General features: G+C 39.2%; 1 protein-coding gene across 16 annotated transcripts in view; it reads right to left on the bottom strand.

The window, feature by feature from the left end:
* Positions 280-16,923, bottom strand: part of AKAP6 (A-kinase anchoring protein 6) — a 548,607-nt gene continuing 531,963 nt past the window's right edge. For 8 of the 16 annotated variants that reach the window (XM_021099873.1, XM_021099863.1, XM_021099871.1 and 5 more), the window contains 2 exons: positions 8,973-12,391; positions 1,251-3,581 (listed from right to left, as the gene is read on the bottom strand). In XM_021099873.1, the coding sequence (XP_020955532.1) occupies positions 9,014-12,391 (3,378 nt within the window). In that variant the 3' untranslated portion in view covers positions 1,251-3,581; positions 8,973-9,013. Of the gene's footprint in view, positions 3,582-8,972; positions 12,392-16,923 lie in introns of all 16 variants that reach the window. The other 8 variants (XM_021099874.1, XM_021099867.1, XM_021099868.1 and 5 more) reach the window with 2 other exon arrangements.

The following is a 16,923-nucleotide window of genomic DNA, read 5'->3' on the forward strand; positions in this document are numbered from 1 at the left end:
TGATAAATTACTCTATCAAGTAATGTAAGGCACTTTCACAAGAAAAACTGTAAACCCTTAGTAGGCAGAGGCGACATTTTAATTGCCTTTGTGTCTCTAACACCAAATACTATGCCTCACACAAGGAGCCATTGGATGAATGTTTGTTGAATGACTGAATGAATAAATGGAGGGGGAGGCACACTGCTTTATATGGAAACAGGTTAGGTTTAGAGTTGATGTAAAGAAAAAATTCAGGATGACTCTGGCACTACATTGGGTCACTCAAGGAAATAATGGATTCTTATTTATTTACTTATTTATTTATTGAAATATACAATAATAGAATAAACATATATCTTGAATATATTTTTAGAGAAAACTTACCACTTAAATGTTCAGATATTTTTCTACATGTATGGTGATCACAGTTCCTCAATTTTAAGGATTCTGTCTGGTAACATTCAGTCAGGTTGAAATGGATCTGAAAATCATGGCATGTGAAGGGAGGCGGAAGAAATGAAACAGAAATCACAGCAGCTGGGGGAGAGTGAGTAACAGGTCTCAGGTATCTTCAGGATTGCCATAAGAAAGGAGTGGAGCTACTCTGAGCTGCTCATCAGGACGGAACCAGGACCGGTGAGCAACATCAAAGGCAGGGAGGGGTACAGTGGAACTCTGCAGATTTTAGCAACTTAAAAAATAACTTTCTAACAAAGAGACACATCCAACAGTATCAGTTTGCCTTGACAGATAACGAGCCACTGTCACTGAACATGTGTAGGCAGAGTTAGTGAGACCATTTTCAGTGGTGATGGGGGGTTGAGGGGTGGGTAGAGCCCACGCAGAGCAAGAGATTAAGGCTATCCTATCCCTTCCAACCTGAAAAGGCATCGTTCAATAAACCCGAAAGTCATCCTACAAATTCGGTGTCAATACTAAGTGGATAATTAATAAACACATATCTTCCATACCTCAAGAGTCTTCAATGAGCATATAACAGGTAAACAGAACATCTTGGTCAGTTTGATCTCTGAATGATTTACCAAAAGACTTAGACATGGCATTATCAGTTACTACCTGAGGAAAATTTAGGTTGTCTCAGGTTATAAAATAATCCCATACCTCTATGGAGATGCTCTTAGATTTCGAAGACTCTAGGATTTGGTCTTTCTCTACAGCCCGGCTGCCATCTCTGCATGCTCCGGTATCCTCTCATCTCAAGCCCTGCGTATTTGCTACAGCTGCCTCTAATTTATCTCTAATCTTTTCCCCCCATAACCATTCTGAGTACTGCAGCTAGATGTCTGCCTAAAATTCCCTTTGAACAAATTACTACCCACTAAAAAAGCCTAGAAGGATTCATCAAGTTAGTATGTGTGCTGCTGAAGGGAGCACAGATTCATCAATTCAGAAATATGTATGGAAAGGATTAGAAGGTCCCAACAACATTAAGAATCGTTAAGTAGAAGAATTAGAGACCAGTATTTTTTAAATGTCCTTGGTGTGGTAATAGAGGTCTAATACTAAGATCAGGTGCGGAAACAAAGACTCTACCAAACTTCCTGACTACCTAGCATATTACATTCAAAAACTCCAGCTGAACTTTTAAAAAGACCCTTCATTAAGTCTCTCAATTTACCTATTCTCCTATTATCCCTGCAGTGAATCTTCACTATTTTCTACTGTCTAACGTCCTGCTCTCTTCTAACCCTTTTCTTCCTCCTTGTCCCTCCTTGCTCCTTCTGTCTCTCTGCCTCTTTCACCCCTTTGCTCTCTTCCTCACCTGCAGGACAACTCAATGCTCACTGAGTTCCTCCATAACGTAGGTAAGCCTCCTGAGGGCAGGGCTTTTGTTTATCACCGCATCCCCTACATCTAGAATAGTGCCTTGCAGAGAAAAGATATTAATAAATTGTCAGTTGAATGAATGATTGTCATTATTATATGAATCCACATTATTTCTTTTTGAAATTTGACATATATTGATTATACATGTGGTTTTATATTGCTTTACATCTTTTTTCTGTGTATTTGTTTTAGTGTAGCTTTCTCAAAATAAAAAGATAGATGTCATATATATTACCTAATTCAATACTTCAATTCAGCAAATTTGTATTGAGTACCTACTATGTGTCAGGCACTCTAGTAGGCATTAGGATATAAATTCAAAACTACATTTAACAAGAGCAGTAAAGACCAAATGAACTGTTTCTTAGCTAATTTCTCTTACACAAAATAAATACACCTGGAATATAAGGTCTAAATCAAAAAATAATTGACTTTTTTTTATCCTTTCTACCATCTTTTTGTCAATTTCATTCAAAGGAATTACATAAAATAAATATAAGATATTCTAGATACCCTGAAATGTAACACTAAGTCATAAATGATAAGTAGAAATAAAAAAGATAAATTTTTATTGTTTTAGGGGAACTGTCATTTAATCATTTGTGTTCCAAGATCTTTATTGTGATCAGAAAGATTTTTCAAAATTGTGAAAGCTTTATGTGTAGTTTAAGTAATTTTAAATCCCTTATGTAATATGGATATTTTGGAAGCTGCTACATGTTACAATTTTTTCAGAACAAGATGCAATAATTTGGTAAAGAACACAGGTAGAAGAGATCACTAATTTTCCTTTTCCCCCAATAAACTATGTTTATTATGCCAATTTTAATTACCATGCAATCTAATGGATTTAAGGCTTATATTTTCCACATCACTAGACATCACAAACATGAAAGCATTTTATACTGTCATTATACATCAATGTTTGTACTTGGTTATACATATATACAGAGATTATTCACACCTCTTAACCTTGCTATTTCCTCCTTTCAAACCAACATAATTTTACCATGAAAGCAGCTTTTTAATAAATGGTATAAGAAATACAGCAAGGCACACTTTTTTAAAAAACTTTTTTCTCATTACCACCTCAAGAAGCATAAAAAACAAAAAATGTTGTACATAATTTAATAGTAGAATGTCACCAGTTTATAATATACAACACTATATAGTTGTTTCCTGAAGTGCTGCATAGATTATTATCTTTAAAATGAAATAAAGTGGCGCTTTTAAAAGTTGCTTAATTTTGAAAGAAGGACCAGTGTTTCTTCTCTATGCTGCAGTAAAATCAAATATTGGCCTTTTAGATATACCTCTTTCCATAAACATAGGCATCATACCATAAAAAAAAAAATCCAGATTGATACACGAAATTGGTCAAGTACCAGCAGGGGGTCATTCCAGACAGGTGAATTTAATGGACCATCAATTTGGTGAACTGCAGAATTTTAAAGAGTAGAGGGGGAGGGGAGAAGGCAAACTAAAAAGTCTTGCTGGAGAGGTGGGGTCGGTAGAGGTAGCTTGGGACAGGAATTCATGGGAGAACAAGCAGCTTTGCTGAACTTCAAAGACAATCACCTAAAGAGAACCAGTGCACACATCCAGATCACAAGGCTCATGTGGACAACCGCATTTAGAAGAAAGACTCGTTGTGGGAGAGGTCAGTGTAACAAACGGCAGTGACGTGATGGAACCGAAGACCAGCCCAGGGTGGGAGCATGAGGCCACCCCTGAGTTGCAGCCAGGCTTATCTACAATAAAGAAAAAAAATGACAAAAAGAGGTTTCAGAAATGTCTGCTTCATTTGCAAAACAGAGCCCCTTTAAGTAACCAATGAAGGCTGGCTTTTTTAGGAACTACCTCCTCACGTTCTAAAACACGGTAATTTTACTAGCCCAAATGTTTCAGAATCAACGTGGAAAATCTATTGGTTTTATTTTTAAAAAGACATGGTTTTATTTATTTATTTATTTTGCTTTTTAGGGCCACTCCCATGGCATATGGAAGTTCCCAGGCTAGGGGTCAAATTGCAGCTGCAGCTTGCCGGCCTACACTACAACCACAGCAACTCAGGATCTGAGCTGTACCTGTAACCAACACCACAGCTCATGGCAAAGGCAGATCTCGGACCCACTGAGCAAGGCCAGGGATCGAACCCACATCCTCATGTATACTAGCTGGGTTCATTACTGCTAAGCCACAGTGGGAACTCCTGGTTTTAAAGAGAAGAAGAAAACCATAAAGTCTGACCTCTGGATCTCATCTACTCTTTTGCTTGTGAATTCAGTTTTGAACACTAAAATAGCCTCAAATCAACATGAAAATGTGAGGCTGCCAAATGCAGCAAAGTATCAACAGTGACTCACAAACTGGGAGGCTGGACTCTCAGGTTTAACCTTCCCTTCAACGACTGCACGTGTGACAGTGGGATTGAACAATTCCATTATGGTGAAACATTAATAACATGCTAATAGTCCCTATGAAAGGGTACAACTGGGAATTTTAGCTCAAATCTGAATGCATTCCATTTAAAGTATAGACAGCATCGTGCAAATGAAAATGATTCAATTATTTCTGTGCATCTGATGGCTCAGATATAAATTTGTTACAAACTCAATTGGTTCTGCATTTTTTGTTTTGTTTTGTTTTTGGTTTTTTTTTCTTTTTTTGCTTTATAGGGCTGCACATGGTGCATATGGAGGTTCCCAGGCTAGGGGTCAAATGGGAGCCACAGCTGCCAGCTATGCCACAGCCAAAGCAATGTGGGATCTGAGTCACATCCGTGACCTACACCTCATGCCAACGCTGGATCCTTAACCCACTGAGCAAGGCCAGGGATGGAACCCACATGCTCATGGATACTAGTAAGGTGAGTTACCACTGAGCCACGACGGGAACTCCAATTCTTCATATTTCTAAGTAGCTAAACGCAACCCGTTGATTATTAGCAACAATTAAATTCCAGGTGTAGGCAATGCAGGATGCAGTTATGTTAGGTCCTCTGATCAGTTCTCAAATATAACAGGCTATGCTTTCCTGGGTTTGAACTAAGTTCTGAGGTCTGATGTCAGGTTGTTTTATTCTCCTTCCAGAACTAAATATTCTACTTCTTTCCTTCTTGCTCTTTCTGTATAATCTTGTAACCTGTTTAAGAGCCAGAAAAACTTTAGCAAATGTGGTTTGGCTGGAGGCAGAGGATGTTGGGGAGAGAAGGCAAGTTATCAAGAACAGAGGAAGACAGGCAGGAACAGATAGGATGAAATTTGGTACAGTAAAATCATGTATAAACTCAAGAGAGCATGGTGCATTGTTCAAATGCTGAGGACATGACTCATTTGAAATCTGGCCACTAAGCAGGGAATCCTTAGGTGAGTGAGGCAAATCTGGTCTTACTAGTGTTGGTATTTAAATTCCTCTGAATAACCAATTCTTTCAACCTGGCCCAGCTGTAAGGGGTGTGGGTGTGAGTGTGGGTGTGGGTGGGTGTGTGTGATGGGTGATATCTGATGAAATCTTGGTTATTTAGCATAGCGGGGCTGGTTATTCAGAAGTGCTAGATGATTTAAAAACCTCACATTCACCAGAAACTTGATTTATTAAAGTGACTTTTAAAGGTAAATATAAAATTACTCCTATATTGTTTAGTGAAAAATTAATACACTATCACCAAGGTAGTTTCTTAAAACTACTTGGTCAGCTTTGGGTCATATTAAACATTTAACATTAATCCAACTAATAGAATAAGAATTTATGTTGTGTATGTGAGATCTGTTTGCTTTTACAGCTTTCTCAGTTTGTAAAAGCTGAGCAGCAGCACTTTTTACTATACGTGGGTATATACTTGGGCATGTACAAACACAAGTAATGGCCTCAAATCTAAAATCTGTGGGCCACCAGCTATTTGTAGACCCATAAGGTAGTAAAGGCAATAGAAATAAAAGGTTCTGATGGAAGTACATACATCCAAAGTAAATACAGCACCCCTGCCCACCCCCACCACAAAAACAAAACTGAAAACCAGGGCAAACCAAAAGGAAAAAGAGGTATACACTGGCTGCCTATGTTGACTTAAATTTTTATACCCCAGGATTTATCCAGTCTGAAGTTTAGGGTTAAATTATTCACCAAAGATCAGAGGCTTATGATGAGGATTATGAAGAAATAACTGTCAGAATACAGCAAAAAGATTAGTGCAAAATACATCTCTTAGGCAGGTCCTAGGAGGCTCTTCAGACATGCATTATATGCTTCCTCCAAATTAGGGAGAAATCTCTGGATCTATCCAGTTACCTTTCCTTTGATGTGATTTGCTGTAACTGACCTCTCTATTTTTGTAGCAACATGACACATAAATGAAATTAGTGAAAAGCACAGCAGTGTACCTAGAAATCAGTGCAAATGCATACTGTGTTAGACCATGTTCAGACTTTCCAGTTTCAGTGGGTTTTTAATTAGAACACAATGAAAAAAATTTTGAAAAAAAAATTATTATTGTTGTAGACCATATCTGCTCGTCTAAGTTTTAGCTCTTCTAGAAGACATTATAATAATTTTGCCACCTGAGAAATTATTTCTGGGGAAAAAAAAAAGCAAAGTGAATTTGGAGAATTCTATTTTCCTGATAAAAAGAACACCTCAATTGATGGTTTTCAGATGGCTTTAGAAAGTAGAATTTTTTGTTTTTGCTTTTGTTACTCTTATGGAAAGAACAATGACAATTAAGCTTTTATGGACACAAAAATCTCAGATTTACCAAATAATTTTACTATGTATTCCTGACATTTAACACAGAAGATGTGTCCTCGTTGGTCATTTTTTAACAATATGTCAATATTTGATACCCAGGGAGCCAATGCTAATGACTTGGTGAAAAGTTTAGGCATCTAGATGTTTTGTCTACATGATACTGGAATAACTGAACAGACCCAGTAAATGTGGCTACTTAGAGGGCCTTAGGCTGATAACAAGTCACTTGGGGGCGACGTGAGTTCTGCAGAAGTAAAATCTAGCTGCTTCTCCCATGTCCTGATAGGGCCAGGCATTGAACCGCAGGGGCTCCACAAAATATTGCTAACTGGCAGGCGGGCTGGCTGATGGTTTTATGCTGTCCCTGCCTGTACCATGTGAGGATCGCAGAGATCCCTCAGCATATTCCCTTCCCAGAGTCTAAAGATGGAGCCGTGCACCATTACACTTCATTTCAGTTGTGTATCTATGTAAGGAAGAGAAGAAATCCTCAGAGCATCAAAAATGGAGGCATGCACCCCAGAGGCTTCTTCTCCAGGGCCAGAGCTCCCTGAGAGACAGGATCTCAGCATGACTGGTGACTTGAGGTCACAGTCACATGATGTCAGGCGCAGAGTGGTCTTGCTTTCAATCCCTGATCCCCTTTCAGAAAACAAAAATCAGCCAGGCTTTTCCAGCCCTTCTGCAGAGGTTGGCAGAGCCCGCAGTACAATTGGTTCTAATAGAACTTGTTTTGAAGCAGCTTATGGAATTGCAGTTACTCTCCCTTAATGGTCAGTTTTACTGCACACTGATGGAAGATGTGATTATAGGGTGGACATGTTCCACAGCAAATACATTTCTCTCTCTCCTACTTTTGTTCTCCCTTGCAGTCAATTGTAAATAGAGTCTGAAACACAGAAAATTAGTTGAGCTATATTAGTAAGTAGGATGCTTTTCTCCAATTTTGCATACTGAGTTTATTTTTAGGGTATATATATGGTATAGATTCCCCCCTCACTCCCCATTTCTAGCAGCTCTACACAGAATCACACATTTTAATGAGCTTAGGGCACAGGTGTTGCAGGAAAAAAAATAATGATGTTTGCCATTCATCTTTCAAATTAAATAATGTGTTTTTAAATAGTAACTTTTTTATAATACATTATGGGAACAACATTTATCTGTCACATTTTAAAAGATGTATTTGTAATAAATGTAAATTACTTTTAGAAAATCAGTAATTAGGCTCATCAAAAAATAAACAATCTGCCACAAAAAAGATAATCTTTAGCATAGTTAAGTATAATAACTGTTATTTGAATAAGTTAACAAATTAGGGTAGATTGCTTCTGTAATTCATTTCCTATAGCACGAGTTTAGGTTACTGCATTAAGCTTCTGGAGTGGGGGTTGGAGATGGCATTCAGTACCTCATACTTTGGTGAAATACAACTCTCACATTCAAAAACTCAAATTTTCTTCTTTAAACTTGATTGAGAAAGTATATTCATCACTGGGGCTTAGAAATGGGAAATAACAGAATTTTTGTGTCACTTTTAGAACCATATCATCATATCCGAATTATCAATCAATAGCTGTCTTATTGAACATGAAGAGTAGAATGATGTTCTTTAAAAAAAAAAAAAAAAAAAAAAAAAAAAAAAAGGATGGAAATCAGCCTGTCACCTTTGGGTAAAATTCAAAATTCTGTTTTTATCAAAACGCCATTAACTTGTCATGTATTCTCTCTGCATTTGCTTTCTGGGCCTGTTCTCAGTCTCTGAGTGGATGAATAAAAGCCTCTTCTTAAACATCAACTTTCCCCTCTTGTTTGAATCCTCAGACTTGGTCATCATGAGGAGCTGTGACAGCACAGCCTTCCATCAGGGAAGCAAATGTGATGAGAGTTACATTAGACAGAAGCCTAAAAGGAAGGCCCGGATCAGGAAATGCAGCCTTTAACCTAATCATTGCTCATCTCCAGGCGCTGAAGGGAGCGGGCAGCTCTGCACACAGAAAGCTGAAGTGGCTAACACTATCACTGTGCCTGCATTTTGATCAGAGGGTATAGGGTATTGCAATTTGGAGAACTTTTTCCTCCCTCAATGGAAAAATTTGAGCCCCTATATTATCTGACTATTTCCTCAAATTTTGTATTCTTCTTGTCATAAGGATATAATAAAGATAATGTTCCTAAAAATGTCATTTTTGACTGTTTTATCCCCCCTTTCGCTTTAGTTCCTTACATTGTTGGGGGTATTTCTTCCATCTTAATGTCTAAATACCTGTCATGACCAGCCATCCTGACTAATCTTTTCTCCTAACATAGCTTTGTTGATTAAAACTCATGTATGAAGTATGTATATATGAAATATATATTAAGTACATATATTAGCACATGATGATTCTACATACCTTTCAATGAGATGAGTTTCATGCTTGGAGAGGGTTACACTCTACCTATGCATATTTCTATGTCGTTCTTCATGAAGGTCTAGAAGATTTTCTTCACAGGTTAGAGTTTGGGGGTCAGGATGCACTGCAGCCTTATCTTTTGGCTGCTGTGCCTTCGAGGAGAGTTCTGGAACTCCAGATCTGGTTGAAGAAGCATTATGTTCTTCTGGCATTCCAGACTCACCTGGATTTTCTGAACTCTCCTTTTCACTGCCTATCCTTGAAGGAGTAGTTAACTCTGAGCTTTTTCCACAGACATTAGAAGCTTGGGGGGCACCATCCACTTCCTGTCCAACCCCACCTCCTTGTGGAAGGGGAGGACTTGAAAGAGCCACTATGTCTGCATGATCAGCTAGGAGAGGTGTATTACTGAACTCGGAAGAGCCTGCTGCTGCTTGTAGTGGCCCTGGAGCTTCACCAGGAACTGCGGTTTCATTTGGAGGAGCGCTGGAGAAACAGGGTTTGTCTTCATCAGGATTGTCCTCAACACAGGCCTCGAAGAAGCATTCAGTGTCTTCCTTGTCTTCTGAGCCAGAGTCGGTCATGTCCGGTGGCAATGGAGTGTTGCTCTTCTCTTCTACGTAACTAGTGACCTCGCCGCAATCACTGTCATGAGATGAGAGAGATAAGTAGGAATAAAAGTCTCCTTTTCTCAGCTGGATGGGCCGATGAGAATGTTCTAATACCTTCTCCTTGATTTGAGTTAATGAAGTGGGAGCCGCCACCTCATTTTCAGGTTGAGATTTACATTTGAGGGCCGTTGAAGCCATGTCGATGATTTCCTTAACAAAGTCGTGTACGGAACCATCCTCAGCATCTTTTTGATGGAAAACATCTGGCTCACAGTCACAACAGGAAAAGTGGTCACCAGTGGAAACATTTCCCTCTGTTTCATTCTGTTCAACTGCTAGGCAGCAATCAGCAGATTTTTCAGCCACATTTGGTGCATCAGTGGATGAAGATTTCAGTACATCAGCGTCCTGTCTGTTGATAGCACTGGTTTTCGAAGGCAGTTCTGGATAAGACTTCTCGGTGGGAGGAGAAGCAGTACTTTGATTTTCAAAATGGTGGTACTTTTGACATTTCTTTGGAAGGTGTCTAATAGTTTGGGGAAGAGAGTCCTTTATGGCAATATTTGAATCATCTGAGCTGTCCATAAATGCTTTGCACTTACAATGCTCACTCTCCGGAATCCTCTTCCCAGTTGAACCAAGATTTTCTGATTCCTTTGGAATCTCATTCATTTTGTCCTGCCTTTCTGAAGTACTTTCAATATTTCCATTTTCCATGTCTGCCACATATGGATCTTTATTAACTTTGAAAATATTTTTCTTATTTTCACCCTTTGTCCCTAACTCGCGGGTGTGGAGTAAATTCTTCCCATTTCCATTATTTTCAGAGAGATGTTTTATGGAGCCATTCAGAAGGGCCTCAATGTTCAGGGTATCTGAGGAATCAGTCATCTCACTACTACTTACATCTTTACTGCCCCTTATTTCATCGCTGACACTGCACCTTCTCTTATCTCTTGTCAAGGAGAACTTTGGTCTAATCCAGGTCTGCAGCTCATTCTTGATATAGTCCAGCCCTGATATCAAGTTGCATTCTTCATAAATTTCATCATCTGTGGCGATACTGGAGTCATCATCCTCATCTTTGATGCAGAGCTCCTCTTCTGTCAAGGTGAGGGTAGAACTGGAGAGGAGGTCACTGTCATCTTCATCATCAGTGCAAGCAGAGGTGCAAGAGACATTAACAATCATGCTGACATTGACATCACTTTCATCAGCCACCGACCGAGTCAGGCGCTTCCTGAATGATGCATTCGATTCCGGGATCTTGTTCTTGTGTAACACAATATCCTCTGAGCAAAGAGAGAGCTCGTCACTGCTGCTAAGTTCTGTAAGAGATGCTGGCGAGTCTTCATTGATAGAAGATGCTATGTCCAATGACAGCTGGCCAGTAAAGGACATCTTTTGGGAACTGCTTTGAAGGGTGATATCGGAAACACTTCGCTTTATCTTTTGCTCTGAAGGGCTCTGGATATTCTCCAAACGATTCAGGAGATCTAATGTTCTTTTACTCAGTTCACCAACTGAGCCACTGCTCACACTTATGTCCCCAGAGCTGTGACAGCTAAAAAGATCTTCATTGCTTTTATAAGAGGTCAACCAACTTTCTAAAGAAGTACTTCGCTGGAGGCTGTCAGTGCCATTTTTAAAGATGCCCAATGCAAATAAATCACCCCCTGGAGAAAGAGACTCAATAGATGAGCTATGAGATAAAAGGGACAGCTGTCTGGCATTCTGCATGCCAGTCAATGTCTTCTCTACCTCACCACTTTTATATGAATTGCGATCCATTTCATGGGCTGCACTTGCCAAAATCCTTTCATGTGGAGGTGCATCTGGTTGTAACTCTGTAGCCTGATGTTTAGATTTGCAGGACTTCTTATCAAAATAAAAACCATGAAGCAGGGGATCCTCCACGTGTGCCTTTTCATTTTGTGACTGTTTCATTATCATTGGTAATCTGAGTTTTGAACCTTGGAGGTATGAATAATCATAAAATGTAAACACATCATGTTTTCCTTGTAATTCGTCTCCCAAACAATCAGGGGTATGTTTGGTAACACTGTTTAAATCTTCAACTTTTCCATTTACACAACTCACTGGTGAAATGGATAACTGAGAGCTATTTGGAAGCTTAATTTGATCCCCCTCCTCTTTAAATTTCTGCTTTAACATGTTAACTGCATCTCCCATTTGTGGGTCCAGATGTTCGGTTTCAGGGTTACTTGGGGACCCATCCACCACATTGAGCAAGCACATTTCAGAGTTGGTAGTGGTTTCAGTGTCTCCTTCACTGACAATTCCACTCTCACTGCCAGAATTTTGGCTCATGTCTCCTCCGTGGCATGGGCAGGGCTTCACCAAATTGGAACCCCCTAGAAGATCTGGCAAAGATTTGGTAGATGAAAATGAAGAGTCTTTGCTGAGACTCTTGGTTAAGACACTGGGCTGTGTCATGCCAGTGAACTTTGGACTGTTTTTCAGGAATGGGATGTGGTTGTCTTCATAGAGTTCAACATTGTGGAGGCTATAGACTTGGTAAATGTGTGGACTTGATGGGGCAGTGATGCTTGATGCATATTGAGCTGCTCCGTGGTCACCAGCCTCTCCTTCATAACTGGGGTCCTCACTGCCTGTCTCTTCAAGCTTTAAGGAAGGCATGACAGGTTGGGACTCTTGATCGAGGTCATTTGATTCCTCATTCAAACTAATTAACTTGTTACTTATGTCAGTTTCATCCCATTCCAGGGCATCCTCACTTGTCCCATTTAGGTCCATATAGCCAGGATCAATCACATTCAAGGTCTCCTGTGTAGCAGAAGGGGGAAAAAAGAAAAAAGAATTAGGGAACACAGACATGACAATTTTATCCATTCAAAATCTCTTGGAAGAGTCAGGAAAGAAATTTGCCCCAAGCATGAATTTGAAAGATAGCATAATTATTGGCTCTAGTCCTCTCTGGAATAACATCCAAAACTATTCAAACAGGCTTTTCTATCAAAAGTAATTTGTCACTGAGGGCAATAACACAGATTAAAATGTAAGATTATTACAGTCAAATTGTAATTTATGGAATTAACCATTTCCTATTGATTCTTCTACATGTGTAACCTTGGATTGGGTTAAGATAACACTGTCAGGTAAATAAAGGTAAAAAAAGTATAGCCTATGATACCTCTTCAGGTACATTGACTCTGCTACTGTTTTAGTTCTGGAGTTCATAATGGAGTATTACCTGTAGCCACCTATGGTAAACCCCATTTTGCTTCTATTCCCGGGTTCTCCACTTGAAGCAGCCTAGGAAAATGGAGTTGTAGCTATCTGCAGAGCTAGTCACGGGCAAGAGGCTCTTGCTTGTCTGTCTTTTCCTCTGCCCTGCCTTTTAGGGTTCTTCCTCTTGATTTAGAATTTGGCCCTGTTCCCAAACAGACCCGAGAAGAGCAACATTTGATGGGTTTCCTGACCTACCTTTTCCTGGACCTTGAATCGAGGGCCCCTGTGCTGCAGGGCGCCTCTTAATCACAAGTCTCTCAGCCCCTCTCTTCCCCACACTCTCTCTGTGACAGACTTTCCACTTTGACCCTTGTTAACTTTTCTCGCTATTGTCGGCCCTGCCCCTCTTTCCTACTCCAAGGATGAAGCAGCTCAGATTCTCCAATGCTGCTCTCTGCCTGCATAGTTTGGGCATTAACCTTTCCTTGGATGTCTTGGTTCTAACCCTGCTTGGTGGAGCTTGACACGTTCTGGGACACAGAAGCTGAATGGGCTCCTGGACTCTGTCTATATTCCGCCACTACCCTCACTTGCTGTCCCGCTGTCTGGATTCATGCTGGAGCCAAGAGAGGGGATATAGGTACGGCAGGCCCTGACAAACAGAAACACAACTTTGCAGTCCAGTGTATGCTTATGCAAGGTAGCCAGGCTGAGGAACATGGCTCTAGAAGTATGTAGAGTGGCTCAAGTGCTGACTTTGGCACTAGCCTGCTGTATGGCCTTGGGCAAGTTGCTTAACTTTTCTGAGCTGCAGTCTCCTCATCACTTTTTCAAGGAGGTGAGCTTCATCTATCTTTGGAAATAATTCTGAGTACTAAATGAGCTAATGCTTGCAAAGGTCTGAGAAGGCAGTGGGTATAAAGTAGCTATAATTCTTACTGTGTGTGTAATTGCTCTAGAGTGGCCTTGAGTTAATGCAGAAGGGGTTCTCCGTGCCTACCTCATTCTCTCCTTCTCACCATTCCTTTCAACCTGCTCTTAAAATGACGAGGGATTCCTGACATGGTGGGCAGAGAGAGGTGCCCATCAGTATTAAAATGTCAGCATACTTGCACTGCAATTCAGAATTATTTTAACAGCCTGGTTGAAAAACAGGCCATGATGCTTTTGTTCCTCGGTAGTGGGAAAAAGCTTCAGCAGCAGCAGCACATTAGCAGAACTTACCTAAGAAACCCTCTATCCTTTCTGAAACTAATAGCTGGAGGATACCACACAAACACATTAAGTATAAAATACTCATTAGCACTTTATTAGACTGGATATGTAAGAGATTATCTATATAGCCTACTTAAGTTTAAACGAGTCCAGTTACAAAGTAAACATTAATTAAGGGATAGTTTCAAATTTTATAACAGAAATCCTCCCTGCCAATGTTATAGCAGTTAATCCAGTACATAGGCAGTCATCACACTTGCTTAGGTATGGAGTATATTCACTGTGATGAATTTCTATTAGAATTTCTGTTTATTCTTTGCTTGCTGATAAAGGAAGTACTAATGACCAGTTAGTATGGCTAATGAATGTTAAAATCTTCAGCTGTAGGAGTTCCCCTTGTGGCTGAGGGGTAATGAATCTGATTAGTATCCATGAGGACACAGGTTCGATCCCTAGCCTTTCTCAGTGGGTTAAGGTGGCTGTGGTGTAGGCCAGCAGCTACAGCTCCGATCGATTTGACCCCTAGTCTGGGAACTTCCATATGCTGTAGGTGCAGCCCTAAAAAGCCTAAATAAATAAATAAATAAATAAATAAAACAAAAACCCCACCAAAAAATAAAAAAAATTTAAAAAACCCTTCGGCTGTAGAAACAATCACTCTAATCAAATAGTATATTAATTTCAAATACTATCTCAGCTGACACCATACTCTGAGGATGCTAATAAATAACTGAACTTGTCTTTCAAAGAAGCTCTTTTTGCAACTCTCTGGTGGACTTTAACATTTAGGAGCACAGATTTTCTGTGAGAGTCCCAAACCCAGGGGCTCACACTAGAGGCAGGAACTGTGCCATTTGGATGGACGCCTGTAACTTGGACTTGTCTTTCATGACACAGTTTTTTCTGACCAAATGCTGCCTTTATGGCTTTACAAATGCGAGCCTAAGTAAGTATAAAACTTGCAGCAGCATCTAAAAGAACAAATCCTTTGCTCACTAAAGTAGCTGGAGTGGAAAATTTCCTTAGGAAAAGATTAAACTTTTGTATGTAATACTGTCCTTTTCCCTTAATTCTTTCTTTCTATAAATCTCTTAAATTTATTGTAATTTCAACTCTAGGGAATATGTCAACTCTAGGGAATATGTGACAAGATCCATTAGAAAATCATTCACTTCAGACTTTAAATTTTACATATCAAAGAAGTGCTACTCACTATGCCCTCATACACTCTTTTCTGTTGTGAATTCTGTTGTTAAATTCTGTCAATATTTTTACTAAAATCTCCATTTCTTCAAGATTTAACCTCAACCGTAAAACATACCCTGAGGGCAAAAAAGTAGGAAAAATTACCAAAAGGAAGGTCATTAGAATAAATATCTATAATCTATATACATATAACTAAAAAGCTATCTTTGGAAAAAAAGACACATAGTGATGTAACTGGTAAGAAAATTATTTGGTTGAATGCTCTTTGATGATAGCCCGGTGTAGCCAAAAATCTTCATGCTAATCAAGCATTTGTTTTGTTTTTGTTTTTCTAGAAGAATTGTCTGGTACTTTTTTAAAAAGTAGCAAATATTCCTGTCTTTGATAAAGTGATAAATCAAACATGGCTTTAGAAAAACAATCTGAGAAGCTTTGACTGAAACCAAAAAGATGGTGAGTAGTACAGGAACTACAAATAGAGCCAGCCCTTCCAGAGATAATTCTGAATTAAATCCATTTGCTCAAGGGCCTTTCATTTACAAACTTACTTCACTGGTAGAGAATTCTGGCCTAAACCAATGGCTATATATAAATAATCACACACACACACACACAAACACACACATACATGTTTATAAATCTGCTCAAGAAACAAGTGGAATTAATTGGTGTTACTTTATTTTTTATTCTTGGAGGTGGGTTATTTATATTAGCACAATATGTACAGAGAAAGCAACTAATAGCAGCTGAAGAAATGATGATGATGATGATGAGAGAACCAAGATTCTAATTGCAGTGAATAATTTATATTTGAATTAACCTCCTTCTATACTTGTATGCCTTTAATCGAGTTAAGTCTCCTAGGATTTCTAGGACTTTCTTAAAATTTTAGGTAATTTTAATTTTTTTATTTTCATTTTTAAAAATTTTTAATTAATTAATTATTATAATTATTATTATTATTTGCTTTTTGTCTTTTGAGGGCTGCACCCGCAGCATATGGAGGTTCCCAGGCTAGGGGTCTAATCGGAGCTGTTGCTGCTGGCCTACACCATAGCCACAGCAATGCCAGATCTGAGACGTGTCCACGACCTACACCACAGCTCACAGCAACTCTGGATCCTTAACCCACTGAGTAAGGCCAGAGATCGAACCTGCAACATCATGGTTCCTAGTCAGATTCATTTCCGTTGTGCCACAATGAGAACTCCAAATTGTAGTTTTTATGAGAGATGAGAAACACATCACCAGCTAAAGAGAGATGAAGGAACATGGCATTCAATAAAACAGCAACCCCAAAGAGATGGATATAGCTACCTCTGGATTCCTTTAATTTCCCTTAAAAAGTTGCAACTTTTGAAAAACTGAAGTATCTCAAAAAGACTAGGATGAACTGAATGTTCCAGTCAACATCTGGTCCTGAGAATGGCCAAAACCATTAGGAGGGCTTGCAATATATGTTCCCCTGTTCACTCTAGATACAGGTGTTTATTGAGCAACACCACTTGCAAAGCCCTGGGAGAAGAGATTTATTTGTAAAAAAGGAGAATACAACAAAAACATACAAATAAATAAAAATAACAAAAATATAAACAACATTAACCATAATTAAAGGTAAACATATTTACCCTAGGGCAAAGAGCAGAACACAGAGAAGTTCGAAGGGACAATGGACCAGAAGGAGAAAATAATATATAGATTGGAGT

The sequence above is a fragment of the Sus scrofa genome, chromosome 7 (genome assembly GCF_000003025.6).
Source record: "Sus scrofa isolate TJ Tabasco breed Duroc chromosome 7, Sscrofa11.1, whole genome shotgun sequence".
NCBI lineage: Eukaryota > Metazoa > Chordata > Mammalia > Artiodactyla > Suidae > Sus > Sus scrofa.